The sequence below is a fragment of the Gymnoscopelus microlampas genome (genome assembly GCF_963454915.1).
Source record: "Gymnoscopelus microlampas genome assembly, chromosome: 23".
Taxonomy (NCBI): Eukaryota; Metazoa; Chordata; class Actinopteri; order Myctophiformes; family Myctophidae; genus Gymnoscopelus; species Gymnoscopelus microlampas.
This window is the reverse complement of record NC_139960.1, coordinates 33513556-33538031: the sequence shown is the minus strand read 5'-3', so window position 1 is coordinate 33538031 and position 24476 is coordinate 33513556. Positions and strand designations below refer to the sequence as shown.

The following is a 24476-nucleotide window of genomic DNA, read 5'->3' as shown; positions in this document are numbered from 1 at the left end:
ACACACACACACACACACACACACACACACACACACACACACACACACACACACACACACACACACACACACACACACACACACACACACACACACACACACACACACACACAGACTTAAATGAACACTGAGGATTTGAGTGTGGCAGGAAGGAATCTAAAACAGTTTACTGGAAAGGTTTTGCTTTTTATTCATGTGGTCAGGCTAAGTACATTTACTCAAGTACTGTACTACAATTCTGAGGTACTTTTACTTTGCTGGAATATTTCCAATTTTCAATACTTTCACTTCTACTCCACTACATCTCAGAGGCAATTATTGTACTTTTTAGTCCACACTTTAAAAACTTCAAGTTACTAGTTACTTTGTTGATTTTTATTTGAAAACATACATTAACCACTTCAGCCCTCCTACTTCAGCTATTTGAAAATAGCTGATCTAAAAGTTCACAACGCGTCGCACCACGACACGTTGTAGATCTGCTATTTTAAAAAGATTTGTTTAGACGTTTGACAATCTGTGAAATGGGACATTCTGCATATTGAGTACTTTTACTTTTGAATACCGAATAACAGAGTATTTCTACGTTGCTGTGTTGATACTTTTACTTGAGTAAAAATACGAGAATACTTTTTCCACCACTGCATGCGGCAGAAAATTGAAGTGGAAATGTGACATTTGATTAGGACAAATCAGGAGTTGGCTGCTTCCTGTGGGACTGCTACTTACTTACTTACTGTAATGTGCCGTTTCAATTCGAAACCAAAATGAATGAAAAGCGTGAACTTAATAGAAGGGTGAAAGTGAAGAGAGTTTAGCCTCAAAATTGCATCATAGGAAAAAAAAGTGAACACTGCAAAATCTTGAGTGTTTAAGTCTGTAGGTGTAAAACGTGACCCATTATAATTAACACTTTTTGCAGTTTACTTTCAAAAAAGTATTGCCAGCAAAAAAATAAAACACATTGTTTTACACAAACAGGACTACACTACAGGTATAAACGTTTACTTGTCTTAACAAACTGTAGACTGTATCTAAACATAAGAATTATTTTTAATTGACCCTGGCATAGCTGAATATATATCACAAACAGAAAAAATATTATTAAAACATCAACAGAAAATGAGAATGGACACTAATTACTGTGACTGACTGGACATTTTTTTGCCATACCCAGCTTTATTTAACAGAGTGTAACTGATTGACAAATGAACGTGTCCAAGTAAAATCCTTTGTAATTTGTAATGCAGAGTTATTCAGGCTTTTACGGTTTACTACCTTCTGGAGACCTATAATTATGATTGGTTAATTGGTTGATAGATGGATGGATAGATGGATAGATAGATAGATGGATATGACAGGTAGGCTACTAGACAAAGGAAGGCAACCATAGTGACTCTTGAACTTTGTTTCTGAACTTTTTGTTCTTTATGCTGCTCCAGATCAGTGGTTCTCAACCTTTTCAGGCCATGACCCCCAAAATAATCATATTTGAACTGGGGATCCCCCAAAATAATCATATTTGAACTGGAGGCCCCCCACCCTGATAAGCACTTGGAATGTAGGAGTTGAGGCATTATATTTAGTTTGACTTTGTTCCACAGATAAATATTGTGAAAATAGCAGATCTACAAGCTCACAACGCCTCGCAACGTGAGGCGTTGTGAGCCTGTAGATCTGCTATATTCAATGTTATATAACAATGTTATTATATGTTATTTGACAATTTGGCTAATGTTTGACCAGTTTTATACTAATTTGTTGGTCTTTTCTTTTCTTTTTTGAGGTATTAAAAATGTCTTAAAAGTCTTTAAATTGTCACTTCACTGTCATCTGGAGACCCCCCCAAAACATCATGAGAACCACTGTGATAGATGTTACCTAAGTCCTATAACATGTAAACATGAGGTGGAGCATATACGAGCCATTTGATGCATAAACAACTGGCCACTGACTGGCATTTGGCAATGAGCACTTAATTGCCCCTGTGGCAAAGGGTCACCAAAGGTCAGTCAGTGGCTAACTGTTGTCATCAGTGAGAGCTGAGCATACTGGAACCAAAGCTGTGGGAAATGAAGAAAGGTGACTGTTTCTGTATACTCTTATAGACCACTGGTTCCCAAACACAGGGTCGCGAGTAAATATCCCTTCATTTTTTGTTTCCTACATTTTCTTTTTAATAATTGTTTTTAAAAAAGCAACAAAAAAAATCTAAACAGATTTTTATAAATAATGTAATTAATACATTTTTGTTTTTTAATCTAAGAAATTCCATCAATTAGAAAACAAATGTTTAAGAAAAAGTCTTCAAGTCTTTCTTTTGGGTTTCGAACTTTGGGAACCACTGCTCTAGACTCAGGGCAAACATTGTTCATTCAGGTTTGAGGCAACACATGTGAAATAATAGGCTACCACTGGCCAATGACTATGAAATCCCAAATAATTAACTCCCAGATTTACTCTCTCTCAGAGTTAATTAAACTCTCAGAGTGTGTGTCCTGGAGCAATTTCCCCTGGCTGGTAGTTTTGTCATGGGCCATTTTTGGAATGAATTGGGAATTAAGTATAACATTGTCTTTGAGTTCCCTTTGTTATATTATGTCCCAAGTCCCAGAGTGAGCCCACCCAAAGAAGCTTTTTGGATCTCCCCCTCCCTGGCTTCACATGATAAGGGCCAGGAATGGGCAGTACCAGAGAGAGAGAAAGAGAGAGAGAGATAGAGAGAGAGGGGGGGGGGGGAGAGAGGGGGGGTAGGGGGGAGAAAGAGAGAGAGAGAGAGAGAGAGAGAGAGAGAGAGAGAGAGAGAGAGAGAGAGAGAGAGAAGAGAAGAGGAGAGAAGAGAAGAGAAGAGAAGAGAAGAGAAGAGAAGAGAAGAGAAGAGAAGAGAAGAGAAGAGAAGAGAAGAGAAGAGAAGAGAGAGAGAGAAAGAGAGAAAGAAAGGGGGGGAGAGAGAGAGTGTGAGAGAGAGAGAGAGAGAGAGAGAGAGAGAGAGAGAGGGGAGAGAGAGATAGAGAGAGGGGAAAGAGAAGGAGAGGGAGGGGGAGAGAGAGATAGAGAGAGAGGGGAGAGAGAGAGGAGGGGGGGAAGAGAGAGAGAGAGAGAGAGAGAGAGAGAGGGCGCAGCCAAGGAGACGGGAGAAAAACGTCCCCCCCAAATCCTCCACAGACTCACACAGACGGAGCAAAAGGAAAGACGCACAGCAGACAAAAGCATTCTTCGCTTTCAGTAAAAAAAAAAAAAAGCTAAAAAAAAAAGCAAAAAAGAAAGAAGAAGTAGAAGAAGAAGAAAAAAACAACAAAAGAAAACTAATAGAAAAGAAAAAAGAAAAACAACTTAGTAAGTAATACAGATTTTAGGAGTTATATAGCAGGCGTGACAGCCGCAAGAGCGTCACTGACTCAATATCAAGAGGACTATTGCTGCGTGTGTGTGCGCGCGCGCGTGCGTGCGTGTGTGTGAAACATAACGGATTTGCATCGCATCGTTGAATGAAGAATAACACACTGATCTGGGTGAAAGAAAACGACAGGCAGGATGAAAACGACGGCGCGAATTACGTGGGCGCTTGTATCACTGGGTGAGTAACAGCATGTTTTGGACTGTTTTGTTTGTCAACTAGTCGATCTATACCTATTGCTTATCAGCATCACAGTCTGCTGATGGGAAACTATATAGGAAGTCTGCTCGTGCTCCAATAATGACCAGACAAATGCAATCCTTAGACATGTGTCTAACTTTTAAACAGCCTTCTGCAACAGGTGCGCTGCACGCTTTGGAGTCTGCAGCCAGGTCACTTTAAATGTAGCCTAAGTATGCATATAGGGCGGAAGTGGTTAATGTATGTTTTGTAATAATAATCAAAATCTACAAAGTAACTAGTAACTAGTAACTAAAGTTGTTAAATAATTGCAGTGGAGTAAAAGTATAATATTTGCCACTGAGATGTACAGTATGGAGTAGAAGTAAAGTATTGACAATTGGAAACACTCCAGTAAAGTAAAAAAGTGTACTTAAGTACAGTACTTATTACTTTACACCACTGAAAGTAGCATAAGCTATCATTTAGGCTACATCAGCAGCAAAATATAAAAATGATCATTATCTAACCTACCTCCCACTGTGCAACTGTGAAGTAATGAATAAAACATCATTTTAACCAATATGGTAGTACAACGTGGTAGTACAATATGGTAGTGCAATATGGTAGTACTGTACAATATAAACATCTGGAGTGTTTGGAGGTGGTCTTTACCCTTCCACTGAGAAATGTAGACATTGCCATGGTTTTGGGTAGGACACATACATAGGCTAATGGTTGACAAGATTCAAGCCAAGGTAGGTGTAGTAACCTACTGCCTGAAGCTCATATGCTACTCAATAGTCTATTGGTTCTCAAACTTTTTCATGTAATATAGGCTATATTTGGCCGCGGACCCCCCCCCCCCCCCCCCCCCCATACAAGATGTGTGTGTTAAAGTGTTTAGACAAAATTCAACTTTAAAAAAAAAAAAATCAGATCTACAAGCTCACAACCTGTTGCATTGCGAAGCGCTGTGAGCTGTAGATCGCCTATATTGTCAAATAACCGATGTATGGGGTTAAAGTGGTTAAACTGATTTTGATGTTCATTCATTTTACTGCGAACTTCCATGGAACCCTCTCTGAAGGACCCCTATAATAGGCTATCCCCTGTCTGATCAAGCAGGGATTCCATCTTGATAGTGGTTTGATTTGGTGTCCGGCGCAGGAAACCGGGGTTCAAACCTAAGGTTTTTTCCAGGCTTACTGATTGCAGTTTTAAACATGCAGTTCTTTAAAGCTACTAAGGTGCGAAGGTGGCACAGCAAGAGCCACACTGACTGTAGAAGTAAAAGATCTGCCCTCCTTCTCACCCTCCCTCGCTCCCTCAAGTCCCCCCTCAAGTGCCCGGAGACACAACAGGCCCGAATAATGAAGTGCACCCGTGACCTCGTATTGGAGAGCCCTCCTCCCTGGTCGACCGACGGGAGGAAAGTGTTTTTCTTTAATTATGCATGGTTCGCACCTGCCCCCTCACTACAGTATGTGTGAATTCGTTCAGATGGGGAACCAGACGGGAGGCTATTGTTTCTGACCAAAGAAAAACACAGAGGCCTACTAACAGCTGTCAGCACATTGTCCAAAAAAAAAAAAAAAGGAGAAGAAGAAAGAAAGAAAGAAAGAAAGAAAGAAAGAAAGAAAGAAAGAAAGAAGGAAGGAGTTCGTTTTGCCTGACGTGATAAGACACACACAGAATACCATATCACGTTATGGATATGCTGTAGAAAAATGGCTGGGTCATTATTATTGTTATTATCATTATTATCAGTCCTCTCCAGGGGTCTGAACCACTTCCTAAAGTCACAACCAGACCATGACATCTTCACGCTGCGGGGTCGCCGTGGTTCATGATGTGCGTTTTCCTGCAAGATTAAGACAGCCAGGATGTCTTGCCTGGTCAGCGGCCATGCTGGTGTTTCGTGGCATTGTTGTACCAACATTCTCAGGCTCATGTGCTAGAACCAACTCTATGGCTATAGAACAGTAGTTCCCAAACTCTTTTGTGCCAAGGACCCCCAAATTGATATGAATTTGGCCCAAGGACCCCCCCATCTGAAAAGGTTTTGTGCCAGGGGCCCTCAGAAGACAAGATTTATGTAAGAAAAAAAAAAATCATTTTCCAAAAACGTTCAAAAATAGCAGATGTACAAGCTCGCAGCGCGGCACGAAGTCAACATGTAAATGGATTAATTGGTTTAAAAGATTGTGACGCTCATGCTATATTAACTACTTTTGCTGGGGACCCCCTGTAACTCCCCCAGGGACCCCCGGGGTCCCCAGACCCTACTTTGAGAACCACTGTGCTAGAACCCTTGTTCCAGTGGTTCCCAGACACCCAGGGGTCCTTGAGGGAGTTCCAGGGGGTCCCCAGCTAAATGATTGATAGCTACGAGGAAGCAAATGCACCCTTATGGGTCTCTAAAACAGATAGTGTACAAATGGTACAAATTGTTCCACTTGTACACTCTCAGAGTGAAATGAACACTGGAGGATAATACAAATGGGGGGTCCATGGCCTAAATGCGTTTCAAACTTAGGGTCCTTGAAATGAAAAAAGGACCCCTCCCACGGCGAGGGAGCGGAGAACAATTGATATGAAAACGTTATCAACAAATCCCCCCCGTTCCCAAAGGAAGGTGTGGCACCACCGGACAGCCGTGGTTTCTCTCCTCTCCCACTCTGTCTCCTTCTTCCACCGAGCTTCAAGGGGACACGTTTTCCTGCTGCCGGACAGACAGACAGACAGACAGACAGACAGACAGACAGACAGACAGACAGACAGACAGACAAGACAGACAAGACAGTGGGACAGAAGCGCGGGAGGGGAAAACGTGTGGAAGTGGGAAGATGTTTAACGGAGCATTATCCATCACACTGGCCTCTATGTTTTGAAAGGTCAGAGCTCAGACGAGGAGAGAGAGAAAGAGAGAGAGAGAGAACAGTTTCTTTCAGGGAGCAAGCGATGCATTTCATCACTGTCCCGACGCAGCTGATAAAGACCGGCTCGCCCTCACCTTCCACTGTAACCTCACACTGACTCCTACGCCTGGCGCTACCCAGCATGCCGCGCTGCATGCCCAGGTGTCCGTTAATCGCGCCTGTGGCTGGTACCACCACCACCACGGAGCTTCACTCGAATTCCACCTCCCTCCCTCCCTCATCCACCTCCTACTCATCCTCCTCATTCCTTCGCTCTTTTTTTCTCTTTCACTCGAACCCCCCTTCATCCCTCTTCAGCCTCGCATGCCCGTGCCATGCAGTCACACTCCTGCAAGATGTATACATTATCTACTGTACTGGTTCTCAATGTGGGGTCCGGGAACCCCCAGGGGTCCTTGGGTCTATTATTAATAGTTAGGAACCAAATGGACCCTAACGGGTCTGTAACCATAACCTATAACACTGCTTTTACTTTCTTAATACTTATATCCCTGGCCTCATCACTTTCGTGGCAACTCCCTGCACTTCTAAGAAAGAAAACAAAGCAGATGTTTCTTCATTAGCTAGGCAAACAAAGTGTCAGCTTATTCCGATCTCGTGCTTGTAAAGTTGCCCTGGATAAGAGAGTCTGCTAAATGCTAAACATGCACGTGTGTGTGTGTATATGTATGTGCGTGCTGCCTACAGTATCTGTTTTCCAACAAGACTTATGGCTGAATGAAAGGCTGGCCTTTCCACACTCCTTGAGTGGGTTCCAGGGGGCCCCCAGCTAAATGACTGATATAGGAACTATCAATTCTATCGGTTCTATTTGGAGACTCTCAGAGTTAAATTCAGAGAGATGAATATTGTATTAAATGGGGCTCCATGAAATTATAAAGGTTGAGAATGACTGCTCTAGCACTCCAGATTGTGAAACCGAGCCGAGGTTGACTGATGTCTTTTACAGGGCAGTAGATTAATGGGGCCTCCAGCTTCTACTTGCCTGTTGCTCATTTGTACCTCTCCCCCACCTTTCTTCCAGAGAAGGAGGAGAGGTGTCATCATAGCTGCAACATTGAACTTTATTGAACTTTACCATCAGAGACACCCCCGCAGTTCAGCCCTATGCATAAACACACATAGCAGCTTGGTAGCTAAGGACGGGGAATGTGCGTGTGTGTTGGTTGACAAGTGCCTGTCGGCTATGTAGTACATTCGTAAGGTTGTGTGTGTGTGTGTGTGTGTGTGTGTGTGCCCATGCGCATGCCTGTGTGTGTGTGTGTGTGTGTGTGTGTGGTCAGTCGTTTCCATTTGGCAGTTAGATTTACGGTGTCTAAGACCCCTCTGTCTCTCCTTGTCCCTTGTCCCGCCCAGCGCTCCTCTCCTCCCTTTCACTTGTACTTCTTTTATGCCTGCGGAGAGTTTTGCATTCACAGCTTCTCTCTCTCCGCTCCTTGCATTGAATTAGGGTGCACTCTGCATAGGGCCTGTGCAAAAACAATCTCGCGCTCTCTCTCTCTCTCTCTCTCTCTCTCTCTCTCTCTCTCTCAGAAGTACCTCTCTCACTCTAACAGCATTTCTGGAGGGAGGGGGAGACAGTAGTGGAAGCAAGGCCCCCAGCCCAGCCACAACAGCAGGGGGCCAGAGTGAGGCAGTAACCCACCCTGGCAGAGCCCACACGTGGGGCGAGTGGGGCCTTTGTGTGGGCTGTCACCTAGCTAACGGGGCAGCTTTTGTCCAGCCGGGGCTTCTGAGCGACAGCTACATTTATTTATTTACTCTCTCTTCCCCTTTGGCGCATATGGAGCACGTTTACGCTCAGACACACGTTAATCTCTGGGGCCGGGGGGGGGGGGGGGGGGGGTCACGGCGTTCCTGGCACCACTGGCCAGATAGCTGACTGAACAGCTAACTCTGCACTGTAGAACACACACACGCACGCACGCACGCACACACACACACAGGCGCACACACACACACACGGCCACAAAGTTTCCTTTTCTCTTTTTTATCCCCCTCCCCCCACACACACACACTAGTTGCTCAGGGATGGGGTCAATAATATCCTATGCTCCTTAAGTTAAGTTACGTTTTAACTACTTGAGCCCAATACAAATATATATTTAAAAAATCACACCCAGTGTGAAGTGGGCGGTGTGTGGTCATCACAACATGACTCACTTTAAAAAAAGGATAAATTACTTTTTTAAAAGTCCATACTGCTATTCATAGGGCTGCACATGTGTCATGTGTTTCGCTAGCCAATCACAGTCCTGAATTTGCAAAGTCAGCCAATCACATTACAGTTAGTGGTGATGACACTAGCTGTAATGTGATTGGCTGACTTTGCAAAAGTATCGATTTGCATTAACAATGGAAGGGTTAGGGGGTATACAAATCTTTTGGTCGGTGTCCAAAACTCACTTATAGGGGGCGGCTACACCGCCCCGAAAACTGATCTACAAGCACACAACATTGTGCATTGTGAGCTCGTTGATCTGTTATTGTTGCCAGACCCAAGGGGTCGGGCTTACATGAGGCTTTGTATCTGTTTTCTCCATACATGGTATGTCACTTTGTCCCCCGGCCCCAGCCAAAAAAGTCTGTCCCCCTTTCGTCATAGAAGGGACATAGAAGGGACACATGTCATGCGAAGCCCCGCCATTCAGATTTCAACCACTAGGGGTCTGGCAGTACCAGGCCTCCTGGTTGTAGTTTTTTTGAAAGATTTTGATATTTTTTGAAAATAAAATAAAACTGATCTTTTTTTTTGGCAATCTTCAAACGTTTGAATATAACGACCTGCCCGAAACAGCGACGCCAGGCTGAAATTGGTTAAGTGTTAAGTCCCTTTTAGTCTTCCCTCAACCACTGTGTGGGGTCTGGGGGTATTTTTACAGCATGGCAGACAGGAAGGCAGGACAATTCAACAAGTCTCCACCCTCCGGCCCGATTGTCATGCTGCTTTAACTGCGTACGGATGGAGCCTCCACACTAAACAGGATTGGGTTGACGCCCGCTGAAACCAAACAACAGAACCTCCCGTTGGGGAGGGGGCGGCGGGGACGAGCACCCTGTGACCTGCTCCGTGGCCTCCACTCACACCCCCACACAACACAACACAACACAGTCAAGGTCCAGGGCTTTACTATTATGGAACTATAGGCTTCAAAGGCAGACGCGGGGTCAGAGATGCCATCCAGGTCTAAGAAGATATACCCTAGTAGTACTTGTCTTGTGAGGCTGTTAACGGTTCCATTTTGTGTTACTGTGGTGTAAAGTAAATAAGTAAATGTACTCAATTTTGAGGTACTTTTACTTTACTGGAGTATTTCTAATTATCAGTACTTTTACTTCTACTCCATTATATCTCAGAGACAAATATTGTACTTTTACTCCACTACAATTATTTGAAAACGTTACTAGTTACTTTGCAGATCAAAATTATGACGTTATAAAACATACATTAACCTATTTATCCCTATTTTATACCTAGGCTATTTGAAAATAGACTATCTACTTTTACTCAAGTCAATTTTGAATTCCGGACTTTTACGTAACAGAGTACTTCTACATTGCAGTATTGATACTTTTACTTAAGTAAAACATTTGAGTACTTTTTCCACCATTGGTTACTGTGCATGGTATCTTTGATAGCCTCAGATAACCTTGAGCCACAGCTAGGAGTGAATGGTGAATGTTATTATGCCCTGGAATCTCCTGAACGCACGCACACACGGACAGACAAACACACACACACACACACACACACACACACACACACACACACACACACACACACACACACACACACACACACACACACACACACACACACACACACACACACACACACACAGTAAAGTTAAGTAAAGAGAGGTTGTTTCCTATTGTGTAACTGAGCCAAGGTTGGAAAGGAAGAGCCGTAGAAAAACATTAGGGGTAGGTTCTCACACCCTCTGCAGTCTGTCCCATGAGAGAGAAGATCCAGTTTGATCATCTCAGCCATGCACAGGGGAGACCTACAGCAGAGAGCAGCATTTCTCAACCAGTTGACACCGACAGTGACCCAAAAGTGGGTTGACAGTACGGTATATCTCACTGAGTATAGGGGTCCTGACTCCTGAATTCATCATTGATGCTCAACCAGTTGAGAACCACTGACATTGATAAAAGTAAAAGTTTTATAAACACTCGCTGCATTTTTGAGTGAGTGAGTGCGTGCGTGCGCGCGTGCGTGTGTGTGTGTGTGCGTGCGTGCGTGCGTGCGTGCGTGTGAGTGTGTGTGTGTGTGGTGGGGGGTGTTTGTACTGTAGCAGTAGGAATGTCCCGGAGAGGTAAAAGCAGTCTTGGAGCTGATAGCAGCAGTATCAGGGGGTGCTGCTGTCACCTGCCAAGAAACAGGCATGTCAGTGACACAAAGGGTCAACCAGGGTCATCCCGAATATGACACCACACCTCGGGACGGGTGAGAGGGGATGGGAGCTAAGTAGACAGGGTCAAACTTGAGTTATTATTTGTATAACGCTTCAACTCCGAGTGTCAGATAATAAGACCTGAGACCGTTTCTACAAATGTCTTCTAAATCCTAACAGTTTTCTGAAAACTTATGTTGCTATATCAGTGGTGCTCAAACGCTTTCATGTCAAGGACCTCATTCCAGGAACACCCAGAAGCAAAGATTTGAGTAAAAAAAAAAAAAACGCTTTAAAAAAATATATATATTTATTCCCCATACCCGTTGTGTATTAATATTCAGTCTAGATCTATTGGATTTTCATTAGGAAAAGGTCCACAATAAATCACATTTGTTCATGCGTTGAATGAAAATGTCATAAAGTAGAGAGTAGCTGCAGTATTGTAAACAAGGCAAATATGTAGGCACGCATTGCAGGCAGCCATTGTTCAAAGCACACAAGCAGGTGTGCTTGTAATTGGCCCACAGGCCTGTGGGCGGATGAGCTTAGCCCAATTTAAATGATGAGTAGGGCTGTCACGATTACAAATTTAAGTTGACGATTAATTGTCCCACAAATAATTGCGATTAACGTTTTAATTGTGTTTTTGGCATTGAACATTAAAACATCCGAGTACAATTTTGATTTCAGTTTGGTTTTTAGGCTTCATAATCACAAATTGCAAAGGGGCAGATATGACAAATAACAAATACAAAGAAATTACTGACACATTTATAATAACTTTATACTTTCCCAAAAAATAAAACAAATGCGGAAACAGCTGATCTACACGCTTGATCTGCTATTTCCGCTATTTTTGGAAAATATTTGAAAATGTATGAACATTTTTGACGATTATGCAAAATAATTGCGATTATCTCAGATAATCACTTACCATAATAATGAAAGTGAATTGAGCATATTTGAGCCGTAGAAAATCTGCCCATTTTGAAATAAATATTTTGTGTTCATAACCCTAGTCAATCAAGTATATAGGGTTAGATGGTGGTTAAATCATATGTGTATTCTTACTGCTCCTTTTAACCACTTGGACCCCAGCATCCATATTCTGGCGGGAACATTAGCCAAAAATAGCAGATCTACAAGCTCACAACACGTGATTGTAGATTTGGAGACAGAAAAAAGCGGTCCAAGTACAGAGACAATTCAGATCCAGTTTACTAAGTCTAGAGGGTTTAAATGGTTAAAAGCAACTTTGACAAAGTGATTCACATGCAGTAAGGAAAAATCAAAAAATCAACCAATTAAAAGTAATTGGTAGTAAATATAATACACTGGATATTTGGCTCGGGGTATTAGGCAGTGGTGGACAAAGTACCCAACCCCAGTACTTGAGTCAAAGTATATCTATTCCTAGTCAAGTATTACTCAAGTGAAAGTTGTAGTCTTGTTTGTACTCGAGTTCTCGAAGTTCTAATTACAAAGTACATTTTCTTTTTAATATCAATGCATTGCTGTATTGAAATGTAGACATAAAAGATTTTCCTGAAATTGTAAAAAATATCAATAATAGCAGATCTAGAGTTCTATAAAGAATCTAAGCTCTGTGAGCTTGTAGATCAGCTATTTTCACTATATTTGAAATGCGGTCAATTCATAATGTACTTTTTCCCTTCCTAGAAATGTAGTGGAGACAATAGAACAATATTTGTCTTTGTAATGTAGTGGAGTGAAAGTCATCGAAGTATCAAAAAATACAAACACTCATGTAAAGTACAGATACTCAAGTCAACAGTACTCAAGTAAATGTACTTCGTTACTGTCCACAACTGGCTTTAGGTACTTGAACCATACATACAGCAGGAACTGTGGCTGATATTTGGAGGCCATTGTTCTCATTCCACTGGGTTGCAGCCTTAAGATGGAGCCAGGATTGTTCAGGGTGCGTTGGGGTAAACCTTCGCTGGTGGGTGTGGAGCTTCCTAAGTTATTGTTTGGAACATCCTGTCCTGTTGACTATAAATAGAGGAACAGAAGTGTCTGAAGGTTCACCGCTGGAGCTCGTGGCTGTCTCTCAGAAAGCCTTTTCAGACCAAAGTTTCGCGATGAGACGAAACCGTGTAAAAGGCAAAAACAGCTGATTCGCTGATCGACTCAAAGCGAAATCATGTCGCAGGGCGACACACCGTTGTGAGCTTGTAGATCACCTATTTTCACTATTCCAGTGGTTCTCACCTTTGGATCTACGAGAGTATATTCAAATGTATACATTATTATCTCTTTACCACTACCTAGTTTGTATTAATAGCCCTACTATCCATACAGTACCCAAAAGTAATGTTTTCTGTTTCCTCACTTTCCTCTAGGCCTTCTATTTCACTGCGTCTCTAATTCTACGGCCGACGGCGACGTGACCACTACGCCTACCAAAGCGCCCCAAAGCACCAAAGCACCTGAGATAGACGCAGCGCCAACCCCCACGACAACCCCCACCGTGTCAATCACCCCCACCGTGTTAACCACCCCTCAGCCTATCGCGTCAGCCACAGCTGCCACTGCGTCTGCTGCCAGTGCCGGCATCACCAAGCCCACCGAACCGGCGACTCAAGCGACTTCTGCAGCGGTGACAACGATCGGTGGTGGGCTGAAAGAAGGTCCCACGACGCAGCCGAATCCAGATCCTAACCCTGGGTCTACGCCATCCGTTGTTACGCCTGCCGCCGCAACAACAGTGACAGCCGCTGTATCGACAGTGACAGCCGCTGCATCGACAGTGACAGCAGCCGCTGTACCAACAGCGCCAGCCGCCCCATCGGACAGTACCGATGCAAAAACGACAGTCCCAACCCAGAACAAGTCACCCGGACTGACCGAGGCCGGGAAGGTCTCTGCGACACCCTCCGCCACCACCGCCAAGCAGGGCACGGATGGTACGACCAGCACTGTTTTAGGATGCCCTTTAACTACCCTGTTATGAAGTGCGGGATAAATCACTGTATTGGCCCAAATGAGCCTGTAGGAATTTCACAGTGTGGGTATAGACACAAGATTCTGAAAACAGATAAAGTCTGATTAAGATAGGGTGACTAGATGTCCCGGTTTGGCTGGGATTGCCCCGATTTCAAGCTGTGTGTCCCGAGTCCCGACAAATATCTCTAAAACACTAATATGTCCAGGTTTTTGACATTCACTACGAAATTGTCCCTGTTTTCGCCAGAATTAAAGTAATAATAGTTGTTTTCAGTGGTTGCATAGACGTTTATCATGTTCTTTTCCTATAAACATGCTCAACAAACCAATCAGAAAACACAAACAAATGCATTTGTGTCTGAATTCAACGATGAGGCTGTTTTTCAATCAGTCGTTGCCTGTTTGCAACACGTATGGTGCATATACACGTGTGGGAGCTCTTAAGAGCAAAGGAACCATACACATTTATGACAGAGTGAGTCGTACATTTATTTTCAAAAAGGGCCAGTGTGGCATTATCTTATTCTTTTTTAGTTTTTTTTATCCCACGATTTTTGTTACCCATTCTTTCACCCAGTGCCAAATGCCTAAGCCGTAATCCTGGGTGCTACTCTCCCTCTGCCAGCCTGGGGAGAGCCCCGAACTGAGGGCCTTTCAGCATTTGTAATTGACACGACTTTACGTAGAAAGAGCATGTGGTCAGTAAGCTAATTGGCTGCACCATCAGGCACCCTAAATATTCAACTTTTTTTGACAGTTGCGAAAAATAACTGGTATTTTAACTGGGGACCCCCCTGGACCCCCCCAATTCCAAGTGCACCCACGCACACTTGGAATACTGCGAGGCGTTTTCACAATATTTGCCTCTTTGTTTGCCTCTCTAAGAACAAAGGTCTTAAAAGTCATTACATTTAGAAATGTGCAGATACCCTGTATACACATATACTGTATGTTGGTTTGTTTACTGTTGAGTGAGAAAACAATGTTGCACATTAAGCTAATCATCTGGGGACCCCCCAAAATAATTTGGGGACCACCGGTTTGGTAACCACTGCTCTAGGTAAAGTGTACCTGGGGTATACTTAAAGACACCCTGTTAGCCTGTTACCCTGACGTCTTGTGATGTCAGAGTATGTTGCATCTGCTTTTAACCACTTAAACCCCTACTTCATTGGACGATAATTGAAGATAGCCTTGTGTGAGCTTTTAGATAAGCTATTTTTGCTCTTTTTGCAAATGTTGAAATCTTTTGAACATTATTATTTATTTATTTTGCCTTTTAATGACATGCCCTAAATAGGAATGGCAGGTTGAAAGTGGTTAATTCTACCACCGGGATGCAATGGTCAAATTATCCTCATGTGGGACACAAGTCCCCATTACTTTTGACGCAGTTCCCTGTTGCATTCTATAAAGCTTATTCTTATTCTTTTGATATGAAGGGACATCAGGAAATGTCATTTCCACGGCATTAACCACAAGCCCTGTGAAGACCACACCCAGGACTTCTAACGGGGTCACACTACCACCTACTACTATTGCTGTCACAGAGAAGAAGGTCACTACGTCACCACTGCTACAGTCCACAACTACAGCACCAGCTGCTGTATCCACCCCCTCAAAAATACTAACACCATCACCACCACCACCAACACCACCAACAACAGTTACAGCCATAGAAACGCCGACAAAGACAATCTCGGTAAGACTCGGATGACAATTCCAGATAGCCAGTGCTGATATTATGTGAGAAAAATAATGGCATATTTGATTTATATCAACCCATTAAAACCTGAGGCCGATTTTTCTGAAAAACGTATGTTGCTATATCAGTGGTTTCTCAAACTTTTTCATCTCAAGGACCCCCAAAATGTGGTATTTGGCCGCCGACCCCCCCGCCCCCCCCTCGCCCCCATCTCAAAATATTTTGTTCCAGGGACCAAATATATATTTATATATTTTCAAAGATTTGCACACATTTTCAAGATTTATCAAAAATAGCAGATCTACAAGCTCGCAGTGTGGCATGAAGTGACGCGCTGTGAGCTTGTATATTTGCTATTTTTGAATAGCCAAAGTATAGAATATGGTTAAAATCTAAAATGACACAGATGCTTTCCCGGTTTTAATGGGTTAACCAGATATCTTTGACCACTGTACATCTGTGATGATACTCTGATGCCAACATATACCTCTAAGTTCACAGTTATCTTTTCTACACACAAGTAGAATGTTAACAATCTATTCTCTGCTTTCTTTTTTGTTTACAGTTTACTAAAGGGCAAGAGGTAAGATGTTTCTGTAATTGCACCCAGTGGCCTTCATTCTTCATCATGGTTGTCATGTTGTCATTATTCCTGTCCATGGGAAGTGAGCTTCTTCCTTTTCCAATCAAATGTTTTTATACAGATAATTCTTTCAAATGTTTTCTTCAATTTGGAAAGTAATTTCAATCATCTTAAATGATATATATTTTTAAATATATTATTTACATTATTTTGCCTGCGCCATAGTAATATTGTGAGCTTGTTTAGGGATTCATGGTTTGCTCAAGGGCACGTCAGGGATAAAGACGCCGGATTGTAGGCCGGTTAGCCTCCCTTCCCTGAGATTGTCACTAATTGTCACACCATACTAAACCATTTCTAAACTTAAAAGGAGTAGTTCACCCAAAAGATATTTATTTTCTATCAATTACACACCCCATGAAGCCTTGAATTCATGGAGATTGTTTTGTCGCATTCCTAAGCCAATAATTTGTTGATGGGGTGGCTGGTCAGTAGGAGACTCAATTGGGTCTCTTCCGGTCATCAAATTATTGGTTTAGGAATGCGACAAAAACAAAAAAATCTCCATTAATATATTCAAGGCTTTGTGTGTAATTGATAGAAAATAAGTAACTTTTTGGATGAACTACTCCTTTAACCATGCTGACCTTTAAGTACATTTAATTCGCTCAACCCATGCCTAAACATAACCGCACCCCAAAAGGGTGAGTTTTCCTGGCAGTGACATAAAGCGCAAAATGGCCACCATGTCAATATGGTCAATGTGGACTGAAGCGCTGGTCAGCACCAAACCACGCACAAATTGGAAGCATAATTGGAAGTCACTGTAGAAAGACCAGGGAACAGGAAGAGGAAACACTGATGTGATCTTAGACATTCTGTTTCCAGCTTCAAGGCAGGAAACAGTGAAGCAACGCTTTAAAAATAAAAGGATTCCAGCCGCCGGGTGGAAAAACTATCTTAATGGGAACCCTTCCTGCCTTTCACTAGTTTCCTACTTTCCCACACCTCTTTAACGTTCGGTCTCCTTTTTTTGGGGCTCACGACACAGCTGGCGGCGCTCTGTAAAACGCCAGGAATAATCCACGCATCACAGCAGAGGAAGTTATGACCTCGGCGTTCACCTTTGACCCCTCGTCGCACTCTAGAACACAGCGATCAAAGGACAGTGATGTCACATCAGCAGTACAACCATTGTTACGTTGACAGTTCAGGGCAAGGATAAAAATGGGATGGTGCAATCTGGGTCAACGTGACTTTGTGTGTGTGAGATGTGTACAGACTTATATTTAGTTGTGCGTGTAACGAAGGGGGACACCTCCGGTTACTTTAAAATAATATACTGGTTGAGGCGGCGAATATGGACTGGATTCCGGTCAGAGAATCAGGGGAGTCTGGAGAAGGGATTTCTTTCCAATGATTTATTGTCCATACAGTGTATGCGTTGCGCACTGAAAAATGCAGATCTACAAGCTCTTTGTACACTTGTGTTACAAGAATAAATCAGGCTTAACGCTTAAAGGGATAGTTCACCCCCAAAATGACTTTTTCTATCGATTGGTCACCCCATGGAGACTTGAATATTGTTATATTGTTTTGTTTGTGTCGCATTCCTAAGCCAATAATTTGATGACCGGCAGCGGTTCCGGTAGGAGACACAAAGAGCCTAACGGTCCTGGTTATCAAATTATTGGCTTAGGAATGCGACAAAAACAAAACAATATCCATGAATTCACGTCTCCATGGGGTTACTAATCGATAGAAAAAAATGTTTTTTTTTTGGGTGAACAATCCCTTTAAGTTGACATGTTTGGTCTCATTGTCAGAACAAAGAAAATAAGGAGCTCGGCAAAGTGTGCACGAAGCTGATGGAAGCCATGAATGCTGCCAACTGCACCATGACCGTGCGGCAACACAACGGCAAAACACATTTCCACAGCGTACAAATTGAGGGCACAGGTAACCCAACCGAATAAACTGTTTCAGCAATCCACTCTGCCAAACCCAGTCACTGAACTGTCATGGATAATCATGGTGTACACCAGTTTGACCTAATATTATCATCTACCCACATAGTGGTGGAAAAAGTACTCAAATGTTTTACTTAAGTAAAAGTATCAATACTGCAGTGTAGCAATACTCTGTTACAAGTAAAAATTGACTTGAGCAAAAGTACAAAAGTATTGGTGTCAAAGTATATTTTCAAATAGCCTATGTGTAAAATAGGCCTAAAAGTGGTTAATGTATGTTTTATAATGTAATCATTTATATCTGCAAAGTAACTAGTAACTAAAGTTTTCAAATAATTGTAGTGGAGTAGAAGTAAAAGTATAGACAATTGGAAATACTCCAGTAAATTAAAACTACCTCAAAATGTTACCTAAGTACAGTGCTTGAGTAAATGTACTTAGTTACTTTACACCACTGCCCACATATCATAATCATAGTTGTTTTTGTTCTTACAGTGAATGTAACCCTTGCAACCCAGTACTACGAAGAGATCACAAAGGCAAACGGAACGGTAAGTCTCCTTGCTTTGTAGAGCTAAATACGGTACGCAATGATATTGGATTCATCAGGTCTTCATCAAGAACCATGGTGTGATATTAGGTCAGTGTGGTCGCAAGGAACAGGTTGCAAAACGTGTACGTTTTGATTTTGACAGCAAATTTTGATTTAGTTTTAGTTATAGTCTTTTGAATAAAATTCCATTTAGTTTTAGTCATATTTTAGTCACCTGAAATGTTTTACTTTTAGTCTAGTTTTAGTCGACTAAATACAAGATTATAGTCGACTAAATCTACAGTTGAATTAGTCGACTAAAGTGTATTTTGGTGGTGCCTTATTGGTGTCGTAATGGCTGATTTTACACTTTTACACATGCTGAAAATAGCCGATCTACAGGCTACTGAGCTTGTAGATCTGCTATTTTCAGAGCGCAACACCCATATCTTTTTATTTCATGATCAAACAGAAGTTTGGACTAAGATTTGATGTTTTTGTCTCTGAAAAAAGGCCCTGGCTTCATCTCAAATTTCTCTCTCCCCTTTCCTGTGACAGAAGTCGGCCGACAACTCGACCCTCATTGCCATCCTGGCATCTTGTGGAGCTCTGCTGGTCATGATCGTTGGCCTCGCCATTTATGCCCACCACCGCAAACCCTACCACGAGAACCAGGTACACTGTAACGTGTAACCCCCATTAAAACCGGGAAAGCATCCGTGTCATTTATACTTATGCTATTCAAAAATAGCAGATATACAAGCTCATAGCGCGTCACTTCGTGCCACCCTATGAGCTTGTAGATCTGCTATCTTTGGAAAACCGTGACAATCTGTGCAAATCTTTGAATATCTATACATTTTTTACTCAAATCTTTGCTTCTGGGGTCCCTGGAACAAAATGTTTTCAGATGCGGGGTTGGCAGCCAAATACATATAATTTTGGGGGTCCTTGACATGAAAAAGTTTGAGCACCACTGATATAGAAACATACGTTTTTCAGAAAAGATGTATAAATTAGGAGAATTAGAAGAAACTAGACCATACCCGGTCGACGCATCCGTGGGGGGATATGCGCACATGATCTGGCAACCCGGGAGGCAGTTCGTCCCATAGCTGGGCAGCCCCGTAACCATGGCGACAGTGTTTTATACTACAACGCTAATAAGAAGCTGAGATTTGATGAAATTGAAAAACGGGCTTCACAGTTAAGTTCAGATGGTAATGGTCAATGGCTGTGTGCAAATTCAGAGCAATTGCTCCAGACACTGAGGAGAACCGGGTAGCTTCACCTACCACTACAGACCCACTACAAACGGACAGAGGTTACTAGAATTATAGTATGATGTGTAAATCGGCCTCAGGTCTTAAAGGGCTAACTGTAACACAGAGTGTTGAAATTGACCTCTAAAGGATACATCTTTACCCTCTGAGTTTATATTAAATGATCACATAGGGTTTGGCAGTGTAAGAAGACCCAACACAAATGGGCCAGTTTAAGAGTTGAGGCTAGTCTCAGAAATTGTATTCAGTGGAGGCTTCACAGTAAAATCCTCTGAACTCTCAGAGTGTACAAAACCGAATGGAACCGTAGCAGTCTATTTGGTTACATTTTGTAAACTCTCTGAGTTACATTGAGGATTTTACTGTGTTACAGTAAATTGTATTTATAGTTTATGACAAGGCCTAATCCATTGCATGGACAATTCCAATAACCAATTTTAAACCGATCACCTGTTTTTTTTGGCTCCACAGCAACATCTGACAGAGGAGCTGCACACGGTGGAGAACGGGTACCACGACAACCCCACGCTGGAGGTGATGGAGGTGCAGCCGGAGATGCAGGAGAAGAAGATGGCCCTGAACGGCGAGTTCAACGACAGCTGGATCGTCCCGATCGACAACCTGCTGAAGGAAGACCTTCCCGACGAGGAGGACACCCACCTGTAGGGACGAGCGAGGAGGACCGACAGAGAGAGAGAGAGAGAGACGAGAACAAGACAAAAAGGACAGGATCTAATAGAGCTGAACCGCCGATAACACGCCTCCACCACAACCCTGATCTACACTGCTCACTGACACCGCTGTTCCAGAGAGTGATACAGATAGAAATACATCCCATAGAACTGAGAGTGAGAACTTCAGTCATGTTCTGTTAGATGTGTTGTATCTGCTTCCACCTTCCAGTCTTCACACCCACCGATAAAGACTTTGGAGCTTTTTAGCGTCCAATGGCACAAAACAAAGAGGAAACAAAAGGAGGGTTGAAGGAATGGAGAATGTCATACATGTTGTATTGTCGACAAGTACTTGCTGGACGGGGGGTGGGGGGTGGGGGGAACCACGGGAATAGGGCATAGCAATGGCGGCCATTTTCTGGTTCCACTCAAAAATAGTCCATGCATTTTTCCCATATACTGTAGATTTCTAAAAATATTAATATCAATTATTTTAAGCCTAGTATCAAGCCATCCAGTGTCCTGGTGATTCATGAACATAAAACATTTTATTCTGTGAATAATTGATATAAATATTTTTGGAAATCTCTATAGAAAAATGCATCGCCTTTTTTTGAGTGGAACCAGAAAATTGTCGCCACTGCTATGCCCTATACCACTGACATAATGGCTTTGGAAATGTGATGCACAGAACAGGAGGCTGACTGAGTTCTGTCTGTGCCTACTTTGTATAGGCCTAAAACAGACATTTAGATCTGGTGCTAACCTACGTAGCACAATTTCAAATCCCTAGTGCCACTTAGATTTATGAAATTCTATAGATTCAAGTAAATTTAAGTGAACAAATGGTCACTGACAAATGGGTAGAGGCATGCACTCCATCTTCTCTTATACCCAGTAAAAGAGTGTTGATTTATACATAAGCAGTAAGCACCTGTAAATAATATATTTTTTGAAAAATGTTAGTCTTGTGAAGTAAACAATCTTGCAAACGTATCAACTTGCAAGATCGTCCGTATGGAAACTAATTTCCATCACTGAATAAAAATAAACAGGCCTGAATCCTTAAAAACGTATCTAGCCACTTACTTTACCACTTAAGCCCTACATACTTTGTTGCGATGCGACACATTGTGAGCTTGAACATCCTCCATTTCCGCTGTTTTTGTTATTCTTAAAGAATCATATTTTTCAATATTTTTGAAAATGTTCGCCTATAATGACATGCCCAAAAATAGGGACACCAGGGTTAAGGGTTAAAGTGTAGTTAATATCTGAAAATTATTCTGTGTTTTTTTTCCGCTCTCAATAGGTAATCATACACAATTTACAAGAAGAATAAACAGCCTCAGAAGAGCTATAAAGTGGGAATTGCAAGAACAAATAATCAAGCTGTTTTTATTTGTATGACAAAAATGGGCTTCCATAGGCAGATGATGCCAGGACAGAAAGATAAAACCATAACAGCATTACGCAGCGGCTTCCAATGCTATCAATGCATTGAATTTTATCAGACCATTGAATGGGCGAGTAGGCAACATACTGACCTACCCGCGATTTATCAGACCATTCATTGGGCGTAATCAGGAGCTACTGACCTACTCGGAGGCAGCGCAGTCCCCACAACATGATTTACGATTCTGTGCCTATGGGTACATAACTCGAACCGCGCGGAGTAGGCTCAAGCTAATGTCGCAACGTTCAGGACGGCAACTCGCTCGCTTTAGCTCGCTCGGTGGTACCTCACGTGGCTCCAGTTCGCTTGAGACTGCGCGCTTCCGAAACTGGTCCGAAACTAATCTCCCATTCAATACATTGATAGCATCCGAATGGGGTGCACCACCAACAGCCCTGACAAGTTTTATGTTTTAGAACTCAGGATAATCTAGTGCCCAATTTATGCTCGTCACATGCCGAAAATAGCAGACCTACAAGCTCACTACGCGTTGCATCCGCAAAACGTAGTGAGCTTGTAGGTTGGCTTTTTTCAGCATGCGACCCCCGGTATGAATCGGGCTTAAGTCATCCTGGTGATTTTGACTACTGTGTCTTAGCTCAAGAAGGACCTGCCGATGGCTGTGAAGGCCGCAGAGGTACAAATTTGAACTTATTGATGCAGAACAAGCGTGTCGGTAGAGACACTGCCAGGATGGAAGTTTCTGCGGAAACAAAACGAAGGGAAATGAACACTGTAAATAGTAGGATGATTGTACACTACTATACTGTTATTGATGCTGTACATAGTCGAGCCATTTTATATTCCGAAACGGCTGACTTGTCATTACGGACCCGAACCACACAGCGTTGTGTGTACATTTTAAGACTTTATTTTATTTTATTTTTGTTGCCGTTTGATTGTTTGCACTGTCAATCAACTGATATCTTTCACTTCCCTTTCACTCAGTAAAATGTTATATATTTACATTCATACCACAAGCTCATACATTCATACCACAAGCCTAAGAAAATACACCCGATTTATGTTGTTTCTCATTGTGTTGTTGTGTACAGTCTCACTTTTATGATACTTTTTAAGTTTTCACCAAAGTATGTACCAGTATTTTATATATTTATGGTTTGTTTGCTGATGAAGCCAAGCAACAGGGGTCTGACACACTGGAACTTGTAAAATTGTCAATTGCCTTGCAGTTTGACGAAGGCAATGTCATTTTCTTGTAAGATTTGCAAATAAAGTGTTTTTTCTTTTTCCAATCAAATCCATGGGCAGGACTATTATGTACAGTATGCATGATCACAATGTTGAAGAAACATCACAGAGAGTGAATTAAGAAAACCTGAACAAAATACAATCTTTATTCGTTATATACATTACATACAATGCAATACTACAAGGATTTCTACACATTCACGTTATCCACAGAGTAGTGCTTCCCGACCCAAGAGTACCAGTCTACTCCTGAGTCATGATCAGGGGTGGAGGAAGGGTCAAATGAAAAGAAAAGAGATGAAAAAATAACATTCCATCCAGCTAAATTTGTGTCAAGAATCTTAACGCTACAATTTGCACACAAAAAAAAGTGTATTTGGCATTTTGTTTTTACAAAAGGTGCTTTCCTTTTTTTTTTCAAACGGTTCTCATTTTTTTCAGGCATAAACAAAAATAAACAAATCTTTAAGCAGTCACAATAAGCCCTAGGGTTTTGTGAAATGATAAATAGAAATTCTCAAAGTAGCCTTTGTTTTTGTACTTTGTCTTTGTTCCAGTACATGTTGATATTACAGAACTTTCTCCACTCAGCTTGTACGAGGGCAGCAGACACATAGGCAAATAAACATTTGCACAGACACAATACCAAACACACATACTCTCAAAAACATATGCATGACAATGGTAATGGCCAAGAAATTGAATGCTGTGAAATCACCAGGTCTAACAGATTAATTGGAACTCGATGAGATTCATTCCTTCAGGACTCATTTTCAACCACTTGAGTCAAGCAGCAAAGCTGAGCTGGGCTAATGTTCCGATGTCAGTAGTACCAGAGAGATTTCACTGTGGCAGAATATAAATAAATCGACACAAAATTTAAAGGCGTGTCTACAAACAGCCATTCCATGCAGAAAGTTTACTTTAAAGTACGCCTTTTGCTTATTAATTCACCTTCGAGTGCCTATTCTGGGGCAAACTTTCGGCAAAAGTAGCAGATCTAGTTTGAAGATTGTCCATTTTCTGCGAAGACAATTGGTGAAGAGGGGAAAAATGGGGGGGCAAAGTATAGCTCCCTTAGGGACACCGGTCAAATAAGTATATAGGGTTTAAGTGGTTAAACCTCTTAACGGCCAATCTCCACAGATCTGAACTTTTCCTGTTTTGTTTGT

The 24476-nt window shown here is 42.2% G+C and overlaps 1 protein-coding gene across 1 annotated transcript; it reads left to right on the top strand.

The window, feature by feature from the left end:
* The first annotated feature begins 3121 nt into the window (after positions 1–3121).
* On the top strand, positions 3122–23353 carry podxl (podocalyxin-like). Its single transcript, XM_084050094.1, has 8 exons — positions 3122–3577; positions 13286–13849; positions 15332–15591; positions 16160–16177; positions 18004–18136; positions 18643–18698; positions 19238–19354; positions 20434–23353. Exons 1-8 carry the CDS (start codon positions 3535–3537, stop codon positions 20626–20628), a joined length of 1386 nt encoding a protein of 461 aa, XP_083906220.1. The 5' UTR covers positions 3122–3534; the 3' UTR covers positions 20629–23353.
* The last annotated feature ends 1123 nt before the right edge of the window (positions 23354–24476 follow it).